The 19,750-nt window shown below is 40.3% G+C and overlaps 2 protein-coding genes across 9 annotated transcripts in view; one reads left to right on the top strand and one right to left on the bottom strand.

The window, feature by feature from the left end:
• Positions 1-135: 135 nt before the first annotated feature.
• vps4b (vacuolar protein sorting 4 homolog B) lies at positions 136-9,583 on the bottom strand. 2 transcript variants are annotated; one of them, XM_054769226.1, is made up of 13 exons: positions 9,305-9,583; positions 8,043-8,154; positions 7,596-7,696; positions 6,301-6,412; positions 6,075-6,225; positions 5,926-5,984; positions 5,221-5,340; positions 4,988-5,144; positions 4,716-4,864; positions 2,410-2,491; positions 2,117-2,336; positions 1,434-1,574; positions 136-1,358 (listed from the first exon to the last, which is right to left on the bottom strand). In XM_054769226.1, the coding sequence occupies exons 1-13, from the start codon at positions 9,323-9,325 to the stop codon at positions 1,257-1,259; spliced, it is 1,527 nt and encodes a 508-aa protein (XP_054625201.1). In that variant the 5' UTR covers positions 9,326-9,583; the 3' UTR covers positions 136-1,256. The 2 variants fall into 2 exon arrangements, with proteins under 2 accessions (XP_054625201.1, XP_054625202.1); XM_054769227.1 differs by lacking the exons at positions 7,596-7,696; positions 8,043-8,154; positions 9,305-9,583 and adding an exon at positions 7,176-7,388 and having other exon boundaries at positions 139-1,358.
• A 221-nt stretch (positions 9,584-9,804) lies between these two features.
• Positions 9,805-19,750, top strand: part of LOC129176575 (laminin subunit alpha-3-like) — an 84,077-nt gene continuing 74,131 nt past the window's right edge. For 5 of the 7 annotated variants that reach the window (XM_054766760.1, XM_054766759.1, XM_054766758.1 and 2 more), the window contains exons 1-2: positions 9,806-10,385; positions 12,195-12,347. In XM_054766760.1, the coding sequence (XP_054622735.1) occupies positions 10,086-10,385; positions 12,195-12,347 (453 nt within the window). In that variant the 5' untranslated portion in view covers positions 9,806-10,085. Of the gene's footprint in view, positions 10,386-12,194; positions 12,348-19,750 lie in introns of all 7 variants that reach the window. The other 2 variants (XM_054766756.1, XM_054766761.1) reach the window with 2 other exon arrangements.

Here is a 19,750-nt window from a genome sequence, read left to right as displayed (position 1 = left end):
GAGCGTTATTGGACTACAACGCCACTAAAGCAAGAGTTCCACTTCCGCTTTGGGCGTCACCGCGCCCTAACTGCAGAAGTGGGGAAACTATTAGCTAAATAAAAGAAAGGTAACACAAAAAAGCTTGCATTTTTTAAACTTATGTATTTTTATTTACATTTCAGAAACGAAAAATCGGAAGTACAAGCAAAGTTGACCTCTTAAAAAAGACAAAACAAAAATCAAATCGGTTGCTATTTGTATATAATCTTTACAGTGAAAATTTCCCCGTCACAACTCAAACAAAGTATGCACACCGTAGGAGCAAGAGTTGTTGTACATTCTGTATGAGAGCATACATTAACTGTGCAAGTAGTACACGTCTTTTAGTTGTAGTGATAATGCACTTGTCGCCAGAGCACTATGAGCAATCGTGAGAAAGTGATATAAAAATAAACATTGCAGCTTCTCTAGAAGGCACAGTGTATGTATGATGTCACTTTCAATCGAAGATGTACTTGCCAATTTCAGCTTGATGCATCACAATGCACAACGTCATCTTTATATAAGGCTTTTTAGCAGTTAATAGCCAGCATTGGTTCATATTGGTAAAAACTTAGTTCAATAGAATGTGATAAAAAGACAAACAGGGCAACAAGCTTTGGAGTCCTTAAATATGTTACAGTTAATGCTGGTCTGGCACCTTTGGTGATCCCTTCCTAATAGCTGTAACGAACAATACACAATTGTTGTGAATGGACAAGACAAGACTCTAAAACAGTAGCAGTCTCTAAGATAGCTCTCATCTAGAGTACTTCAATAGTCTTAAATCCCTATAGTATACTTACCACTTTGAGACTATGCGCACATATTACAAGGAACTGTATATACTCATGCTGCTTCACTCACCCAGCCTACGAATGATACGTTCCACAAAATATAGTATATAATATAAAATGCTTGTTGCTTATTAATACAAAATAGAAAACATGGGACATTTAATGGTCTAGTCACAAGAACTGCGTGTAGCCTTGGTATTTTTGCCATCAACACCTGAAGTGCATAAGTCCAACATCCTTTCAAATTCCTAATGATGTTATGACGCTAAATTAGGTCTTTTGTTGTATTTTGAGAGGCGAGTATGAATAAAATTTGTAGAAATCGTGCTCTACAAACCTCAAGGCATGGTGAATAGTTAGGATGAGACAGGAAAAAAAACAGTAAATATAACATTGCAATTATTTTGCTTTGGTTTGGCCCAGTTCAAAATGATGAAACTAGCCTTCTTGGCCAAAGTCTTCTGTGAATTTTTTCAGTTTTTCCAGATCTTGTTCATTGACAGTCGGCTTGGTGTTGGACAGAGACCTCAGCATGTCAGACTGCAAAGACAGAAGAATTGATATGCATCATTTAATCAATAAAAATATGGTCAAGTACTTATTACAATTTCTTACCATGCAAACTACAGGTTCCATTAGCTTTTCTCCAGGGACATCCATCCATGTCATTTCAATAGCACTGGGGTCGCCGGGTGAACAAGGAGTCAAGAGGTCGTGTACAACAATTTTGGGATCGGCTCTCGATGGCCCATTCACCTTAGAAACCACAAGATAACAATAACTCCTAAGCACAGAAAGCAGGGGTGTCAAACTCATTTTCGTTGATGGCCACATCGCAGTTACGGCTGCCCTCAGAAGGCCACTTGTAACTGTCAGTTTTTATGAATATAACCTCATAATTTTATTACAAAGTTGCCCATGCATTAGATTATTATATTTTTACTAACAAATTGATGGATAACTTGCTTTGAAATGAGAAGTGAAGTGAGAATGTCATGGTGACAAGCAGACATTCAAGTATTTGTTTTTTGAAAAATGCATGGAATATCTTGCTGCATGATTAGATAATACTGACGTTCAGAAGAACCACATGCAGTGCAATTTTTCTGTCAAAATGACAGATCAAATACATTTAGAAGGGCAGAGGTGAAGTGCATTATTGACATGCATAATTACAAGGGTTTTGCGGGCTGCATAAATGATGTGGCGGGCCACATCTGGCCCCCGGGCCTTGTGTTTGACACCTGTGACATAATGATGTAATATAATAATGATGTGAAATGAAGAATAAACCATACCCTTTTAAAGTGAGTGGCTGCCTGGACCTTCCTAACTGGCTGCATTAGAGCATCTCTCACGATGATACTAACATCGGCGCCCGAGTAGCCGTCTGTTTTCTTGCCCAGTGTGATAAAATCAGATTCAGTGAGACTGTTGGGGGTGGAACCCAGGTGGAGCTTGAACATGAAGGAGCGTGCATGTTCTTCCGGCAGCGGAATGTAGATCCTTTTCTCAAATCTGAGGTTAGTGAATGAATATAGGTGAGCATAAGTGGATAACACTACAACTTGCAGGACGTAACAGTCAGTACCTTCTTCTGATGGCAGAGTCTAGGGTCCATGGAATATTTGTTGCGCCAAGCACCAGCACACCTTCATTATCATTTCCAACACCTGAGTACAAAAACCAAAATGATGTATACACCTGTGATTTCATTTAATTCAATGATAATTTGATAATTATGCTTTAATAAACTGTTCCTTAGGTAAGTCCCTCTACCCATTGAGAACACACAAACCCTCTACTCCTAAAATCGAGCAAAGAAATATATATATATTATATATATATCACACAAAGCAATGAAAAACCTGCTCCCTGATAATATAAAACTGTTTCCAACAAGACACGAACAAAAAAAATTTGTATCATCTGTATTAGTATATCAGTATGTGGAGTTTACCTGTGGAATGGATTGAATTGTACCAGTGTAACCATATTGTGCTGGTCCTGATTGAACTTTCTTAAGCATTCTCAAATTAAACCAAACCTCCATTATTACCACAGCAATAAAACAAGCATATCTGCTCTGACATCAGGTGTGGACATAGGTTTAAACCTTGTAAAGTTTGCATCTATTTATAGTGCTGCAGCAGCATTTTTCTCCCCATGTGATTCAGTGCTCTGATAGAGCTTAACTGTTAACGTTTTAAGGTTGGTGGTGAATTGTGAGGCAAAGTGAAACATTGGCTGAAAAGACAAGCGGTATGTTTTTCCAACCATCCAGCAACAAAAACAGGTGGCTTCTATTGTTTTTGTTGTGTGTTGGCCTGGTACAAACGGAACTTTTTTTTTGTCGTGGTGCGATTAATAAACAAGGCTAAAACGAGTGCCCTGCAAAAATGATACGATAATGTGCATGTCATAGTTACTGGTAGAGGTATCATGAGATCTTGCGAGATTGAAATGTGACAATATTTCTTTGTTTAGGGAAAAGCTGTCTCGTGAGAACTGTGAATGATTAAAGAGTCTTCCCTCGCTACATCGGTCCTCCGCTCTATTGTGTTTTTAAAAAAATGTATTAATAGGTGGCCGCTGTTTTGTGGTTGACTATGGACTATTATTTATTAATAGCTATCCTTTGTTTACACCACATTGCTCAATTGTAATGTGCGGGCTACAAGATCACTGCAGGGACACGAGACAACCGCCACTTTAAACATAGCATGCTACCGAGCTAACTAGTTAGCCTCCAATTAATTTATTCTAAAAACTTAAGAAAGTGTTTCAAACTGAGTGGGGAAGAAGGACAAAGTAAGAAGCCAAAAACTTACCACTTCCACACTGAATGGAAGGAGAACGTTTTTCCACTATATCATGTCGGACATGCCATGGCTGACTGTATGCAGTGTGAAGGTAATGGAATCTAATGTCATGTCTCATCAATGTAATGTTACTGACGCCTAGTGGCTAGAATACTACATACAACGTGTCTTTCAATATTTTTTCACTAATAATGGTCCATGGTGAACCACGAAACAGTGGTCACTAGCAATTACTTAAGATTTGTCAGGTCAAAACACAATCGCTGCATAAGATTTGCATCAAAACATAATAGTAGCATCTATCTACACTAAGCATCATCATCATCATCATCATCATCATGGGAACTGTATTTCTTTTTGCGTAAACATAAAACTAATCTACGTATGTCTTTACATAACTACACATCAACATAAATTATTAAAAGTAGCAACTACAATGTCTGTCATTATTTCAACTTGTATATGTTTCATTTTTGTTTCAATTTGTGGAAAAAAAGATCAACAGTTAAAAGCATCATACTTATGTCCCGCATGTTGACTTAGAAAACATTTCAAAATGTAACTTCATTGTTTTGTGACTCAGTTAAATAATAAAAAAAAAAGTCTTTGTCCAATCCTATATTTTGCCATTGTAGTTTCTAGTTTTCTCAAAGTAATATTAAAATATTGCCTCGTTCTCGTGAACCCCATTGGGTATCGTCTCATCTGGTGAGCTGAGTGTATCGTGACACCCCCAGTAGCTGGCAATGTTGCTTTTGTACAGAGACAATAGGCAGGTGTGCACCAACGTATTGTTTTGTTTTTTAAATAGACACGTTAACATGTGTCTACACGGACCAAGACCTATTATTTGATTATTTTGAGAAACTCTTGGAATTTAACCTGCACAACTTCTGGGCAATTCACTGCAACTTTAACGGTTGGTTCTCACAATAAATGTATGCCCACAGGAAATACACAGACCTATTGCATGCATTGTAACACCTCCGAATCTGCACTGACTCAGCCCATCTGAGCAGTAATTAAAAGTGGCTGACGAATTTGGTGGTTTAAATTTTGTAGCCGTCACACAGACCTTGCATCTGCACCAGAAACTCTGTCTTGATACGACGTGCCGCCTCGCTCTCATTCTCACTTCTTGAGCCACACAGTGAGTCAATCTCATCGATGAAGATGATGGAGGGCTTGTGTTCCCTCGCCAGGGCAAACAGATTTTTGACCAACCTGGAACACAGAGACAAGGCTTTCATGAATTCAACATACCACTGGAACTATGCAGCAGCTTAAATCAGAGTTTCATGTTTCACTGTCATAGCCTTTGAGGTTTGCTAGTAAAATGCAACTCACTTTTCACTCTCTCCCAACCATTTGGACACGAGATCAGCCGAGGAGACAGACAGGAAGGTTGAATTGTTTGCCTCTGTGGCGACAGCTTTAGCCAAATATGACTTTCCTGTTCCTGGAGGTCCAAAGAGTAGGATCCCCCTCCATGGAGTTCTCTTTCCTGTCAATTAACCAAACTAGTCATTTTGTCTGAACTTGAGACAAATGAGTGATTTTAGTTCCATGCCATGGTATACCTGTAAATAGGTGGGGAAATTTGATTGGAAGGATCACAGCTTCTTTCAGGGCCTCCTTGGCCCCTTCTAACCCAGCAACATCATCCCACTTGATGTTTGGTTTCTCCATTACAATTGCACCTGGTTAAAAGCATCCTATTACATCACTGACATGTTTGATTAATACATACACTCACTGGAAACAACACACAGTTTCAAAATATAATAAGGTCATGTGTAACAAAAAAGCTGCCTGCTGCTGAATGGAAAGTAACGGACTGCACAGAAGTGCACTCATAATATTCACTATGAATCACTTCATAACACAGTGCTGCATTACTGCAACTTTCTTCAGGCCATTCTGTTAATATTGCACTAGGTGGCAGTGATGAATATTATCTGACCAGAGGACCTACCACCTTAATAATATGTCTAATGATGTTGTTCAGGTTATCTGGTGGTAGTTAATAACTGGTGGGAGGAATGGTATACCACAGATTGGGCGCCCATATCTATGCTCGTGAATGAGAACCGACTCGCTGGCTCCCCCACGGGCATTCAAGTTGGACTGCATTACGATCTGTGTCAATGCAGGATTTTTGATACAGCTCCTGTTACTGCATTGAAGGTTTATTACAATAAAGATGGGTACCGTTAAAAAAAAAATCTACATTTTATACTGTCCCATACCACTTAAGTTATACAAGTATTATAGAGTTCACAAACCTGACAGTTGATTCTGCATTTTCTTTTTTTCCGGATCATCACCATCGTCACTTTCATTCCTGAGCAACGCAATCAGAATTAAAAAGATTGAAGAAAGTTATGCCTGACCTGACAGGACCATTACATCTTGATTCCACCCTCATACACACCCTTTGTCATCAGATTGTGACTCTTTGACGGGTTTAGCCGGATGAGCCTTCTCCTTCTTCTTGAGATACTCTTTCAGCTTCTCTGCCCTGTCCAAATATTCGGCACATTTAGCTCGGATGCTTTGTTTCGCTTTGTCACCTTGTGCTTCGTCTGTGTAGGGAATCAATTCAGTTACTTTTCACCGTCTGAGATAAATATGCATGAAATACTACTTTTCGGACTTGCATTTAACCACATGGAGGAAGTACTGGACGGCGGCCTGGTACATTCGCAGGGCCTCATCGTAGTTCTGCGCTTTATCCTCTTGAGCCGCCTTGCTGGCGAGATCAATGGCTTTCTACAGACACAAATCACAGAAAAACATGTGAGATTAAGTCATATATAAACAAGGGCGTGTGAGACCTTCCATACCAATTTGAATGGCTAAGTTGAAAGTACACATTCAACACTAAGAGCAAGGAAATGTTATGAGCAATTATTATTCTAAGTAAATGAAATGTTAATTTTTACGTTAGTATCTCATCTTATGCAACGGCAAGGGTCGCTCTGTGACGACACCAAGGTAGGAGTGCCACCCAGCACCTGACAGTCAATGCACTTTTCACTTACTATTAGCTACCTTTAGTTCAGAGCTTTAATATCATTTCCCCATGTAATATGGGAAAATAGGTAAACCATGTTTCCACTGTAATGTTAGCTGGAGTCACTTCATAGCACCGCAAAAACAACATGCTAGTATCATTAGCCTTTCTTGTCAGCAAAAGCTGACGCTAATATAACACAACAGCCGGTATGACGCTGTAAAATATTGGTCTTCAGCTTATATATTGACAAAAAAGATGATTGGGGAGATATTTTGGCTGTTTACAAATGACTTTCCAAACTAATGTCCAAGTTAGATACGTCTAAGCGAGCTAAAGCGGCTAATTAGCAGCTAATGTTGCGTTCCTTCTTTCGATAGACACTCTAGTACCTCCCTGATTTCAATAAATACCACAACCAGAAACACGACCAAAGATTCAGTGAGCGTTGTAAAATAATACAGTTATGTTTTTTGTCCTCAAATGTTGAAACAGTTTCGGGGTTGGTCCTCCACTTACCTGTAAATTATTGTTGGTAGCCATGAGGGCTGATCGCTTGTCCGCTCACTCAAAAAAACGATAGAATCACTTTATAAACTGCCTTTAAAAACGAAGATATCAAATAAACTCGTCAATAGGTAAATCTAATCGTTCTGTGACTTGTTTTCGTTCCTGTAACCGACTTCTTTCGAGGACGGAACTTCCGCATTGAAAAGCGTCTCCTTGCGCACAGAGAATGTGATGACGTCACGACGTCGCCTCGCTTCAGTCCACGTCACTGGACTTGTTTTTAAACGGCTACAAACCCAAACTGACTCTTATGTCACTTTCTTATTTTATGGCTGGCTCATAATCCATTTTGTACAGTGTTGCGTGACATTTCAACTTTTTAATCAACTTATGTCCACATTTGCACAAGAACCATAATTGTGTATCAACCTCTTTATACACTAGGTACTCCTGTAGTTCTTCCGCTCGGTCCAGGTACTCCTTACATTTGTCTCTGATTTTCTGATTGCCATCTTTACCCTGGGGCTCACCTAGAGGAAAGAATGACATTGCATTCATTGGAATTCATCTATGTGATCCATTTGTCTCTGTTAGAATGTAATTTGGTCATATTTCAAAGCAATTTCCCCATAGGAAACAATAAAAACAAATTAATCTATTCCAGATTTAAACTGTTACCATCATCAAAACTTTATTATTGAAACGGGCATTTTTAAAGTAACATTTGAACATTCTTATCTGTCAAAGTGTAAAAATGTATTGTTGCATTAGTCACATTGTCTGAGCAGCCAGGACAGAGACACATGTACAACAGACTCACAATTTATTGAGACTTAAGACAGTATTAGCAGTGCATGTCCATGCACAGTGACTCACGATTTAAAATGTGTAAAAAGTACTTGACAGCGTGTTTGTAAGAGCGAATGGCCTCCTCATAGTTGCCTGCCTGGTCTTCCTGTGCGGCCTTCTGTGCCACAGCTATAGCTTTCTGAAAAACAACAATCATGTTTGCATGAAATGTATGATCACACATTTATCTGGATGAGGGACAAAAAGATAGACACGTGTCTTTGTGTGATGTCGAAAACACTAAACCAAATAATAAACATTAAATTAGTAGCTATTGTATTGAAACCATTATATTGTAATAAACATAATCAGTAATGTAACATAATCATCATGAAATGACAACAGTTAATCTCACTGTTATAATTACAGTATACAAAACATAAAAGTATACATTTATGAAGGTTTTGTGTTTTTGTGACAAAATGAAATAATTTAAATTTAAATTAATGTAATAAATGGTCCATTAATTGTTTACAATTTCAAATATAATGTAAAATATTAACTCATTATCATTATTATTATCTTATTGTGTATTATGTAATAATGGTCTGACTATATTAATAGTAATTACAAATATGAATTAATTTGAGGTAGTAATTCATTTGAAAAATATAATGAGTATTTTTACTTTCTGAATATAAACAAATAAATAAGGGATTTTTAAAGAATGCTCGAGCTTGCAATAAATATGACCTCGACTCCAAAAATGCTTAGGCAGGGTTACAGATTCCTCAATTTGCCAACAAACCGGAGATACATTATTGTGGTTTATTGTTATTACTGTGCTGGTTCATTCATACAATGATAGAGTGTTTGCATGCATTGTATTCAGGAACCATAGCAATGGCATTAATCTAGTAATGCAGTCATTCGATTTATTATTATTTCTAATTATATATTTATTATATGTAATCATATTTTTTTATTATTATCCTCCACAGTACAGGTTCAACTATTGTATACTTACAATGCATAAACAAAACAACTGCTGCCAACATACGGTATTTTTGTAATAATGGCGCCTAGGTTGTAATTATTTAATGGTTATGAGTGAAGGCGTGAGAATGCACAAGTTAACATGGAATCTCATGAAGTAAACACGGACTTTTGGGTCCTCGACACAACCAACCACTGGTTATTTGTATAGATTTAACTAGAAAATGTGAGAATACGTTTATGAATGTATATAGGAAGACATGATACATTTTTTCTTTTCAAAAAGTTCCCTCCACTTCCACTACGACTGCACAGAATAACTAAAGTAAATAAATCCTGAAGGTTCCTCCTACCTGTAGATTGGTGGGCTCCATGTTGGAGTCTAGTACGACCCGAAACACAACAAATTCAAACCGCGACCGTCGCCACTGTCAAACAGCAAGACGCAAGTTCCTGGTTGGAGTATGACACAAACATCCCAGACTGGAAAACATGCCAGTGAGTCACTAGTTGTTGTCCTGCAGGTTCCACCGTTAGATTCACACGACAATGTTTGAATATTGTTATTTTAAAATTATGTCACAAAACGCAGCACTCAATTAAAGGAAAAACGCAACTCGGTAAGTCAGCGCTAGTTTCGAAAGTGATATTTAAAACCTGAACTTAAGTTACGCCCCTTAAAAAAACAAATCACGCGATACACGAGTCTACCAATAGAGGTCGCCAAATGATTGGTTTCTTCACTGCCGGTGGCCCTCCTTTCAAAGATCTCAGAAGCTGGATCTTAAATGCCACAATATTATCTGCTAATTAATCAACTAGTCTTGTTTGCAGTCAAGGTTTGTGTTTATTATTAAGAAAACTGAAACAAAAAACTAAACTAATAAACTACTTTATTAGAAAAGTTTATGCAAATCCTGATTGGAGACCTTTGTGCGAGCTCCCAAGCAGCCAGTAGGAATTCGACACCTGAGAGCGTCAGTGAGAGAGGAACCTCTTGCACTTTTCAATAACGATTCTTTTTTACCTTCAGTCAAGTTTAAGTCTGGACTTGAGGGGAATTGTCCAACCGAGGGAGTGTCGCGCGTAAATGGCGCAACCCACCAGGACGCGTCTCTTCATGGGCTTCTTCACATGACCAAGACCTGCACTCAGGGACCTGTTATGTGGATCATGGAAAGAGAGCTGACCGGCGCTCATCTCCTCCTCGCTGTTTTTGTCGTCATTATTCCCTCCAGATGCACAAATGGACAAGAAACCACGCGTGGGCTCAGCGGTTTTAGTTTGAGTCCACCCTACTTCAACCTGGCGCTTGGCTCGAGGATTTCTGCAACAGCCACCTGCGGGAAGGATGAATTCGGGACGCCGAGATCTGATTTGTACTGTAAGCTTGTTGGAGGACCCACCACTGGAGTTCTTACTCAAAATATTCGGGTAAGCCCACGATTGAATCAAGCACCGTAACATTCTCAGAGATTCCCTGGTAAAGTTCTCATTTGGGAAACTGCCTTTATATAATAAGCTTTTGACTGGCAGAAATCCTTAAGTTTCACTCTATTGTTGTTGAAGGAAATAGCCTTCACCTCTTGTAGACTATGGAGGGCTCTACATCACTTTAAGAACAAATACAGCCCCACAATGAAACACACACTTCTCTCTCCCTAATGCCAACTTTTGAACAACAGCAGGAGTCCATTTCTGCCCCTCTGGGTACAAACTACAGTACACTTAATCTCTTGAGACCTAAAGTCATGTTTTGAATGAATATTTTTGTTTCATTGTTTCATTTAGTGATGACATGATTGTGAAATGCCTGGAAGTCCCTGGATGCAGTGTCACATACAGTATTTCACAGCAAGAGTCCACCTCTCGCATTCCAGAAGCTTCTCAAGGGACAATACTATAGAAAGGAAACTTGTTTATACTTTGGAATAGTCAGTGTACAGCTGGTATAGCGGTTTAGATTTACTAGCCACTGAAAATGATTCAAACATATCGTCTAATCAGCTGGCCATGCAAGTGAGTACACCATTGTTATTTAGCACTGCCTTAATCCTCTTGGACATGGAATTCACCAGATGCACATGTTGTTACTGGAATCCTCTTGCACCCCTCCATGATGACATCACTGGTGGAGCTGGTGCTTGTTAGACACCTTGCACTGTGCTTCAACCTTTCTTCCTTCTGCTTGAGGATGCTCCACAGGTGCTCAATTGAGTTCAGGCCTGGAGGAGACATATTTGGCCACACCATCACCTTCAGCTTCCTCAGCAAGGCAGTTGTCATCTTGGATTTGGGCTCTTTATCATGTTGGAAACCTGCAATGTGGCCCAGCGTCCCGAGGGATGGGATCATGCTCTACTTCACAATGTCACACCCAATTAAAGTTTTAATGTCTCAGTGAACCTTAGCTCCCCAGTACCGACAGCACTCATACAGCCCCAGACCAAGACAATTCCACCACCATGCTTGACTTTATGCAAGACACAACTGCTACGCACTTGTGGTGTTCTCAGCAATTTTGTCAATAATGGCTGTGTGTTGAGTAATTTTCAGTGGATAGTAAATCTATATTGCTTTGCAAGCTGTACACCGGCTCCTCAAAAGTACTGTATATCAAAGATTATTTTCTATGGTATTGTCCCTTCAGAACATATGTACACATGTATTAAAAATTGTCGCCTTTGTGAGCTACTGTAACTGTTGTTAAAGGTATCTTCCAAAGTTGTGTCAAGTGTATAAAACTATCTCTGCGAGATATTTCACCTCTAAAATTACACTTATGTATGCTTTTTTACATCGAAAGAACTCAATTTCTGTCCCTCAAGGTACAACTGTATGTATCCATCAGGCTAAATGCTAAACTAAAAGGGGACTGTTTATACCCAAAAGATGGCAGCGGTGTCTCCAAAAAGTAAAGGCCAAGTGTCAAAGGTGCTTTGCAATTTTATACGTTGCACGCAATCCCATTTGTTTAATAAGGGAAATAGAAATATTCCATTCCAGGATCCAAATGTCACCAAGTAATAATGTTAACATTCGTAATTACCCGCAAGTGTAAAAGTAAGTTAACCCCTCTGCAAATCTAACTTCTCGTGTTTTTCTGAACAACACTTGCTAAGAAGTTGCTGCTCCTTTTCTTCACAACAAAGGCACAAAAGGCAAATAAAAAGCAAAACACAACAGTGTTGAGTTTTATTTTTATGTCCTAACCTACCATTTGTACATTACTATAAAACACAGGGACAGTTTTGCGACTACTGCAACACTGCTGACCCAAGCAAAGCCCACCCGGTGACCAACGCCATTGATGGGACGGAGCGCTGGTGGCAGAGTCCTCCTCTGTCCAAGGGGTTGGGCTACAATGAGGTCAGCGTCACCCTGGACCTGGGGCAGGTAAGTTGAGCACATCTTATTGACGTATTTGCATAATAATTTGCGTAAGTGCTAATTTTGATGCTTGTGTTTTAACATTCTCGTTCATTTGACCCAGAGAGTTTTCATTGACACGTAGGCCAAAGGTGTTGAGTGCTTGTTTTGACTGAGAGCGTTGTCAGCCTGTGCAGTGGTTGGTCATGTGAATAATGCAGAGCGGGATGCATGCCAGGAATCAGATTCACACCCCTGTGGCTGGCAAATATGCTTCCATCTCAACCCGTGGCAGGATTTTGGCTCACGGCCCGTTAAATTTTGCACCTCACGCCCAATTATCCACTGTGAGGAATTCTCTAAAGAGTGAACATGGAGGCCTGGCTGTTGTTTTTCACTTTGACAGTGCCACCTAGTGTGTTGCAGGCTTTTCTATTTCCATGTTTTTAGACACACTAAGCTGAGCAAAGACCCCTGCATAGCTAAATATAATACACATACATGCGGATGGACGAGTGCAGGGCCTTTGGGGTGGACGCCTGGTTTTATTATGTGGTAATGCTTGGTGTATTTGGGAGCGTTACATTGCATTACGGCTCACTATAAAGAACATGGCGAGCTCTTTGACTTGCGACTACCCTGTCGCGCCTCCTAACACCACAAATTTCACTTTTTAACAACATCACTTACTACCAGCATTAGTGTAAAAAAATGCTCACCTGCTGCCATTGCCATTTTTTTCTGTGTTTTAATGAAAATACTGAGAAATAGAGTTTCTATTGGTGACTTGGTGAAGTGTCATTTATTTTTTTAGTCATGTGGTAAAAATGAATCAGAAAATGTGCTCTTGATGGTAAATTAAGTGATGAAAATCAGTTAAATGTTGGACAGCAAAAGAGGAGTCCTGCCTAGCCCACCAATGTTATAGCCCCCCAAAAATTATTCAAACCTAATTTACCATCGTTCTATTTTAAAGCTATAGTGGAGCCTCCAAAGTCAAACACATTGTGTAATGTGGCACTTGTTTACTTTCAAGTTGTTTTAATATCAAAACACAAGTTTCAAAATACAAGGCAAATAATGTAAAGTGAATAAATTTGTTTGCTCTTGTAAAACCTTGAGTTAAATGTTTTGAAGTTAACCAACAAATAATCAAATTAAAGTAAAAAGTAAAAATACTCACCCTTGTAAGAAGCCTGACAGACATAATGGAGATGGAATAGGAAGGCGTTTGCAGAGCGATACTTTTCCTAGCGGTGTTTTATAGACATTGCTTGATGTCCGCATCTGGCAGGTCCAAATTGCACCAGGTTTTGACTTTCCAGGAAATCCCTCGTTGCTTTATAGATATATTATAAAACAAAATTATGTTGTCGGTGGAATATATGGGCAGCCTGGAAGCAGCTGGATAAGTTCTGTGGTTTCTTTCAAGACCAACGCAGGTGGCTTTTTCTTTACAGCTGCCTCGAGATCAATTAGATAATGGCACTGTTGATGCATATGCTGAGGTTCAAAGACGGAATTTGTTTCTACTTTTTGTAAAGCCGTTTCCGCTGAGCCTCTGAATAAAAATGTGATGGTCTGCCAAGTGTATAGAAACAAATATTTCCAACTATTGGTGTTGAGTCAGATGTTCCTTTTATTTATTCTATACGGGAACCAGTTGAAAAGGAAGCAAAAGGGGGGAAAAAACAAAGAAAATGTACTGACTTTGAATCTCAGTGCCCCACACAGTGATATCTCCAATATACAGTACTTCATGGATACTGGTCAACCATTTCCTACCGTAGCAAATGATGCAAGTAGTAAAAATCTGTTCCAGGGTCAAAGTGTTGCCATCATACAGTAATTTGTATATAACTGTACAGGGAACATTTAAATGTGCTTAACGTTCAAAAGAGTGTACAAATAAGTTAACTCATTGTTCAAGACAAAGTCCATAATTCTAAAGGTTTGGTCCCGTGAGCCCGATTCTGGTCGGAGATCCGCGACGAGGAAAGGACTTCGCTTAAGTTACTGGGGCCATTTAAGTAAAGAGTTTGGCTTCTCAAAACAATATGCATTCAAAAGAGTAATACATTTGCATCATAAAAATGCCTCCTCAAAAAAATCAAACCCCACAAATCGCTCTGTGTTACATTTGTCTCTCGATTTGTGAGGTCCTATGACCTATAGTCATGAGCTTTGGGTAGTGACCGAAAGGACAAGGTCGCTGGTACAAGCGGCCGAAATGAGTTTTCTCTGTAGCGTGGCTGGGCTCTCCCTTAGACATAAGGTGAGAAGCACTGTCATCCGGGAGAGACTCGGAGTAGAACCGCTGCTCCTCCGCATTGAGAGGAGCCAGATGAGGTGGCTTGGTCATCTGGTCAGGATACCTCCCGGACCCCTCCCTAGGGAGTTGTTCAGGGCAAGTACGACCGGTAGAAGGCCTCGGGGAAGACCCAGGACTTAAATGGCCCGAGAAACTAAGCAGAACTACGTTCCTTGTCACGAATCTCCGACCAGAACTGGGCTCCCGGGCCAAATTGAAGGGCTACGTCACAGTTGATGCACTACACTGCTGGTGGAGATGTCATACAACTTCATGTCAAAACATCTGAACTATGCCTTAAAAGTCGGTTCGTTGAAGTGAGCGAGCCGTCATTTTTTTGTCTTTTTTTTGTTAAAGTAGCATGTGATTAGTCAAAATGTGTGGCCTTACACACAGAAGCAAGCTGGAAAAGTGAGGAAAGTGACCAGCAGGAAACAATTTATGCTTGGTTATGTAACGGTTTGTTGATGTGTTGTTTCACTGTAAATAGTTGGAAATTTATAAATACACATAATCAGATTGAGCTTTTTTGTCTAATTGAGACGAGTCTGTGTTTGTGTGTTTTATAATTACTTTTTTGTTGTAGTCTGTTTCATGTTGAGCATATAAATAAAACTGTATACATAAAAAATATTTGACGTAATTATATTTTTACTTTAGAAATTAATTTTACATGTATTTTGGTAAGAAATCAATTGAAGCAACAACAAAATCTGAGCAGCCGTTTGGGAGCCGTTTTTTAGGAAGCCCAGGCAAAATAAACGGATGGAATTCACATCACTATAAATTTTGTCTCACTGCCGCACTTTTTAGCATTCTTAAATTGTCCAAAAAAATTATAAAAAGAAATTAACCCTGATGACAAGTGATATGTGTTTGGTGACACTGCAGACCTACTGCTTGGATTGTGGGGCCTATTATTGTGGAATAAGTGGCAAAAATGCATCACAATGTATAATGACTAATTTGTATAATGACTAACAGACAACAATACAGTCAGTGGGTAAAATAGTTTGCAAAAGCCCTTTTAAGGGACCAACAGGCTATTACAGTCAATGGGTATACTGGATTCCTTTTCTCATCAACCTCTGACTGACTGCGCTAGTATTTAAAGAGCCTGAGTCCATCCTGTAATGATGATGTGATTGTCCATCCACTCACATGAAAAGCCCAAGTAAATGAGCCACCCCGTCCTAAACTTACACACACACTGTATGTCCGCACCAAAATACTGACTCCTTTTCCGGGAACACTTAGCTATCACAAAACAATTCCCATGCAGCAGTCAAGCTATTGTTCTGCACTGATACCATGTAACACTCCTTTTTTTCTGGGGAATGTATTTTAAGAGGATGCGCTTATCTCCCTGAGTGATCTGAGCATGTGAGGCAAACATAACAGGCTTATTGCTGTCTGTAGGCCATCTGATGAGCTGATTCTGTCCTTGCTGTTGAGAGTGTGTTGGACATTAGTCATTTTGGTGCCACATTACCCTGAGGATTCCCTTACGAAGGGTTTGTAAATAAGTTACTTTGCGACTGTCAATCATTAATAAACACTTGTAAATGACTCACAGTTTATCTGAAAGCAGAGGCTTACTAATTACTGCCACACTTAATCCTGTTAAAGGTACACTATTATGCAAAACTGACTTTGTTATAATATTATAAAATGAACATATGTCCTACCCCGCCTCTCACCTAAAATCAGCCAGGATGGGCTCCAGCATACCTGCGACCCTAGTGAAGATAAGCGGCATAAAAGATGGATGGATGGATAATATATGTCCTTAGAGCTTGTTTAAGAGCACCAAACGTGACAATATCATCTGCCTCATTTGTTTGCTCCACTGTTGAGAGAAGAGGTGCCCAAATGTTTGATTTGCTTTTGAAGTTCTGGGTTTTCATGAAGGAAAGCCTCCTTCCTCATGACCGGTAGTCCTTGGGCTACATACGAGTTCCGTTCCTAGAATGTGATCTAAATCGAGTTTTTGGTGTAAGTCGGCTCTTATACCTAAATTATATTATTATAGCTACATTAACTCCTAAGTTACTCACGCTGTGCGCAGAACACATGAAAGACATACAATACATTAATAAAATACTAGAGTTAAATGAATCAGTATTATAAAGGGAACAATTATTTACTTTAATCCCTGTTGTTGTCTTGCACACTGGGGAGTGTGACGGGATTCTTGAGAGGAGGGATAATGAGAGGACTGTCCTGTCCATTTCATAGGAGAACAATACTATCTTTATCCTTCATGATGGTTGCCGCGTTTCAAAACGAAGTATTGTTTAGAAAAAACACTTTTAATTTGTCTAAATTCCAGCATCAAGGCTAGAGTTTGGACAACACACTTCCAATACACTACATGTATGACCTGTATTATTTATGTATTATTATTCAAAGTAATGTACAGTATTTATTGATATGTACAATATTTATCTGTAATTCTGCTGTCACCACCATATTTTTAGTGATGTTGACATTTTTTTGCGTGTCATCTGTATGTGAAACTTTTCAAAAATGTATGCTCACTTGTTGCCGTGTACTCCTGAATGCTTCATGTGGCGGTTTTGTTGCTTTAATTGGACGGCAGAACATCTTGTTAAAAAAATTTTGCTCAGCAGTCGACGTTGTTGATTGTGCTTGTTGTTTCACCGTTTGAAAGGGGAGGTCGATCGGGTTCAGGTACAGGCTTTGGCTCAGCTGAGTGATCTGCTTTCAAGAATGCAATTTTTGGAGCATTCCCTCGGAACCTAATCCCTTCAATCAGGGGGTCCACTTCTCACCAAAGTTGCTGTGAATGTTGTATTTGCTGCCGTCGCCCCCTTTTGTGTCCTTCCAGGCGGTATTGTGTGACATCCTTTCTGCACTCTCAAGGCCCTCCTTTTTTCCCCCCGTAAAGCGTTGCTAAAAAATGACCGGACCCTTTCTTCTTTTTTCTTAAATACCGAGGTGATGTATTTGATGGTGAGAGACAGTTTAACCCGAAAACACAACACACACAACTTGAACTTGCCATCCCTGAAAAGACAATCATGCATGATGTTGGTGACACATTAGTTATAAGCTTTAGAAACTACTGGATATAATCCTGCCATTCAATGCTTATTGACAATGAAGAACCCATACAAAGTAAATGACACTGAAACTGTCAGCGCTTTGTCTTTATTTTCTGTGGTAAACTAATGTCCATACTATGATATGCTTTTTTCAGCAACCAATTGGTGATTCATTATAAAATATGACAATTGAAATAAAGTGTTTTCTAGCTTGCATGAGCAGCTGTGGATCAACAGAAATGCTCAGAGTATTTTTTCTGGTTCTGTCACATTTGCACATTGACTTGTTGCTAGGCAAAGTTCACAGGGAACAATTCAATCAATTTCAATCACTGCCCAACACAGGGATAAGAGATGCCATGAAAACATGACATGCGCTACGGAAATGACTCCAAAAACAACACGGATAATAATGATGATGAAGTAGATATTTATATACATTAATCTGTTGGGAAAAAAAACTGCTGAATATGGTTGGACACACCCACACATGGCCCTAATCATAGTCGCCACTGTATTTGTATTTGTATTTGTATTTGTATTTGTATTTGTATTTGTACTTTATTTATCCCACAGCGGGGAAATTCACTTGTTACAGCAGCAAGCAAGCAAGATACGCAAGTAAAGAGTACAGTGTAAAGAATGCATAGTGACTACAACATGGTTCAGGTGGTGCAGGTGTTGTAGAGCCTGACAGCGGTCGGTATGAAGGACCTGCGGAACCTCTCCTCCTTACACCGTGGGTGTAACAGTCTGCTGCTGAAGGAGCTGCTAAGGGAAACAACAGTGTCATGTAGCGGGTGAGAGGTGTTGTCCATGATGGATGTCAGCTTAGCCAACATCCTTCTCTCCCCCACTTCCTCCACGGAGTCCAGAGGACCGTCCAGGACAGAGCTTGCTCTCCTGATCAGCCTATTGATCCTGTTCCTGTCCCTGTCTGTGCTGCCCCCTCTCCAGCAGCCCACAGCATAGAATATGGCTGAAGCCACCACAGAGTCATAAAAGGTCCGTAAGAAAGTCCTGCACACACCAAAGGACCTCCGTCTCCTCAGCAGGTGGAGGTGACTCTGGCCCCTCTTGTAGAGGGCGTGGGTGTTGACGGACCAGTTCAGTTTGTTGTTAAGGTGAACACCCAGGAATTTGTAGCTGTCTACCAACTCTATGTCCGCTCCCTGGATGTTCACCGGTGTGAAGTGAGATGTTTTCCTCTGGAAGTTAATGACCATCTCCTTTGTCTTGCTGGTGTTGAGTTGTAGCTGGTTAAGCTGACTCCAGCTGACAAAGTCCCTGATGACCGTCCTGTATTCCAGATCATTCCCCTCTGAAACACAACCCACAATGGCTGTGTCATCAGAGAACTTCTGGATGTGACACTGTGTGGAGTTGTGTGTGAAGTCCGAGGTGTAGAGGGTGAAGAGGAAAGGGGAGAGCACCGTACCCTGAGGGGGACCTGTGCTGCAGAGTACCATGTCAGACACACAGTGACGGAGCCTCACATACTGCGGTCTGTTGGTGAGGTAGTCTATAACCCATGCAGTCAGGTGTTGGTCTACTCCCACACTCTCCATCTTCACTCTGAGTAGTGACGGCTGGATGGTGTTAAAGGCACTGGAGAAGTAAAAAAACATGACCCTCACAGCGCTCCCGCTGTCCTCCAGGTGTAGCAGTGATCTGTGCAGCAGGTAGATCACTGCGTCGTCCACTCCAATCCGAGGCCGGTAAGCAAACTGCAGGGGGTCCAGCTGAGTGCCCACCAGGGGTCGCAGGTGCTACAGGATAATCCTCTCCATGGTCTTCATCAGGTAAGAGGTCAAGGCAACAGGCCTGAAGTGGTTAGGCTCCTTGGGACGCGGTGTCTTTGGTATCGGGACCACACATGAGGTCTTCCACAGGGCTGGGACTTTCTCCAGGCTCAGGCTGAGATTGAACAAGTGCCTGAGAACTCCACAGAGCTGGTCAGCACAGTCCTTGAGGATTCTAGGGCTGATGCCGTCCGGTCCCGGGGCCTTCCTTGCCTTGATCTTCTTCAGCTGACTCCTCACCTGATTATC

The sequence above is a fragment of the Dunckerocampus dactyliophorus genome, chromosome 2 (assembly GCF_027744805.1).
Source record: "Dunckerocampus dactyliophorus isolate RoL2022-P2 chromosome 2, RoL_Ddac_1.1, whole genome shotgun sequence".
NCBI classification, from domain to species: Eukaryota; Metazoa; Chordata; class Actinopteri; order Syngnathiformes; family Syngnathidae; genus Dunckerocampus; species Dunckerocampus dactyliophorus.
This window is presented reverse-complemented; position numbering and strand designations above follow the sequence as displayed.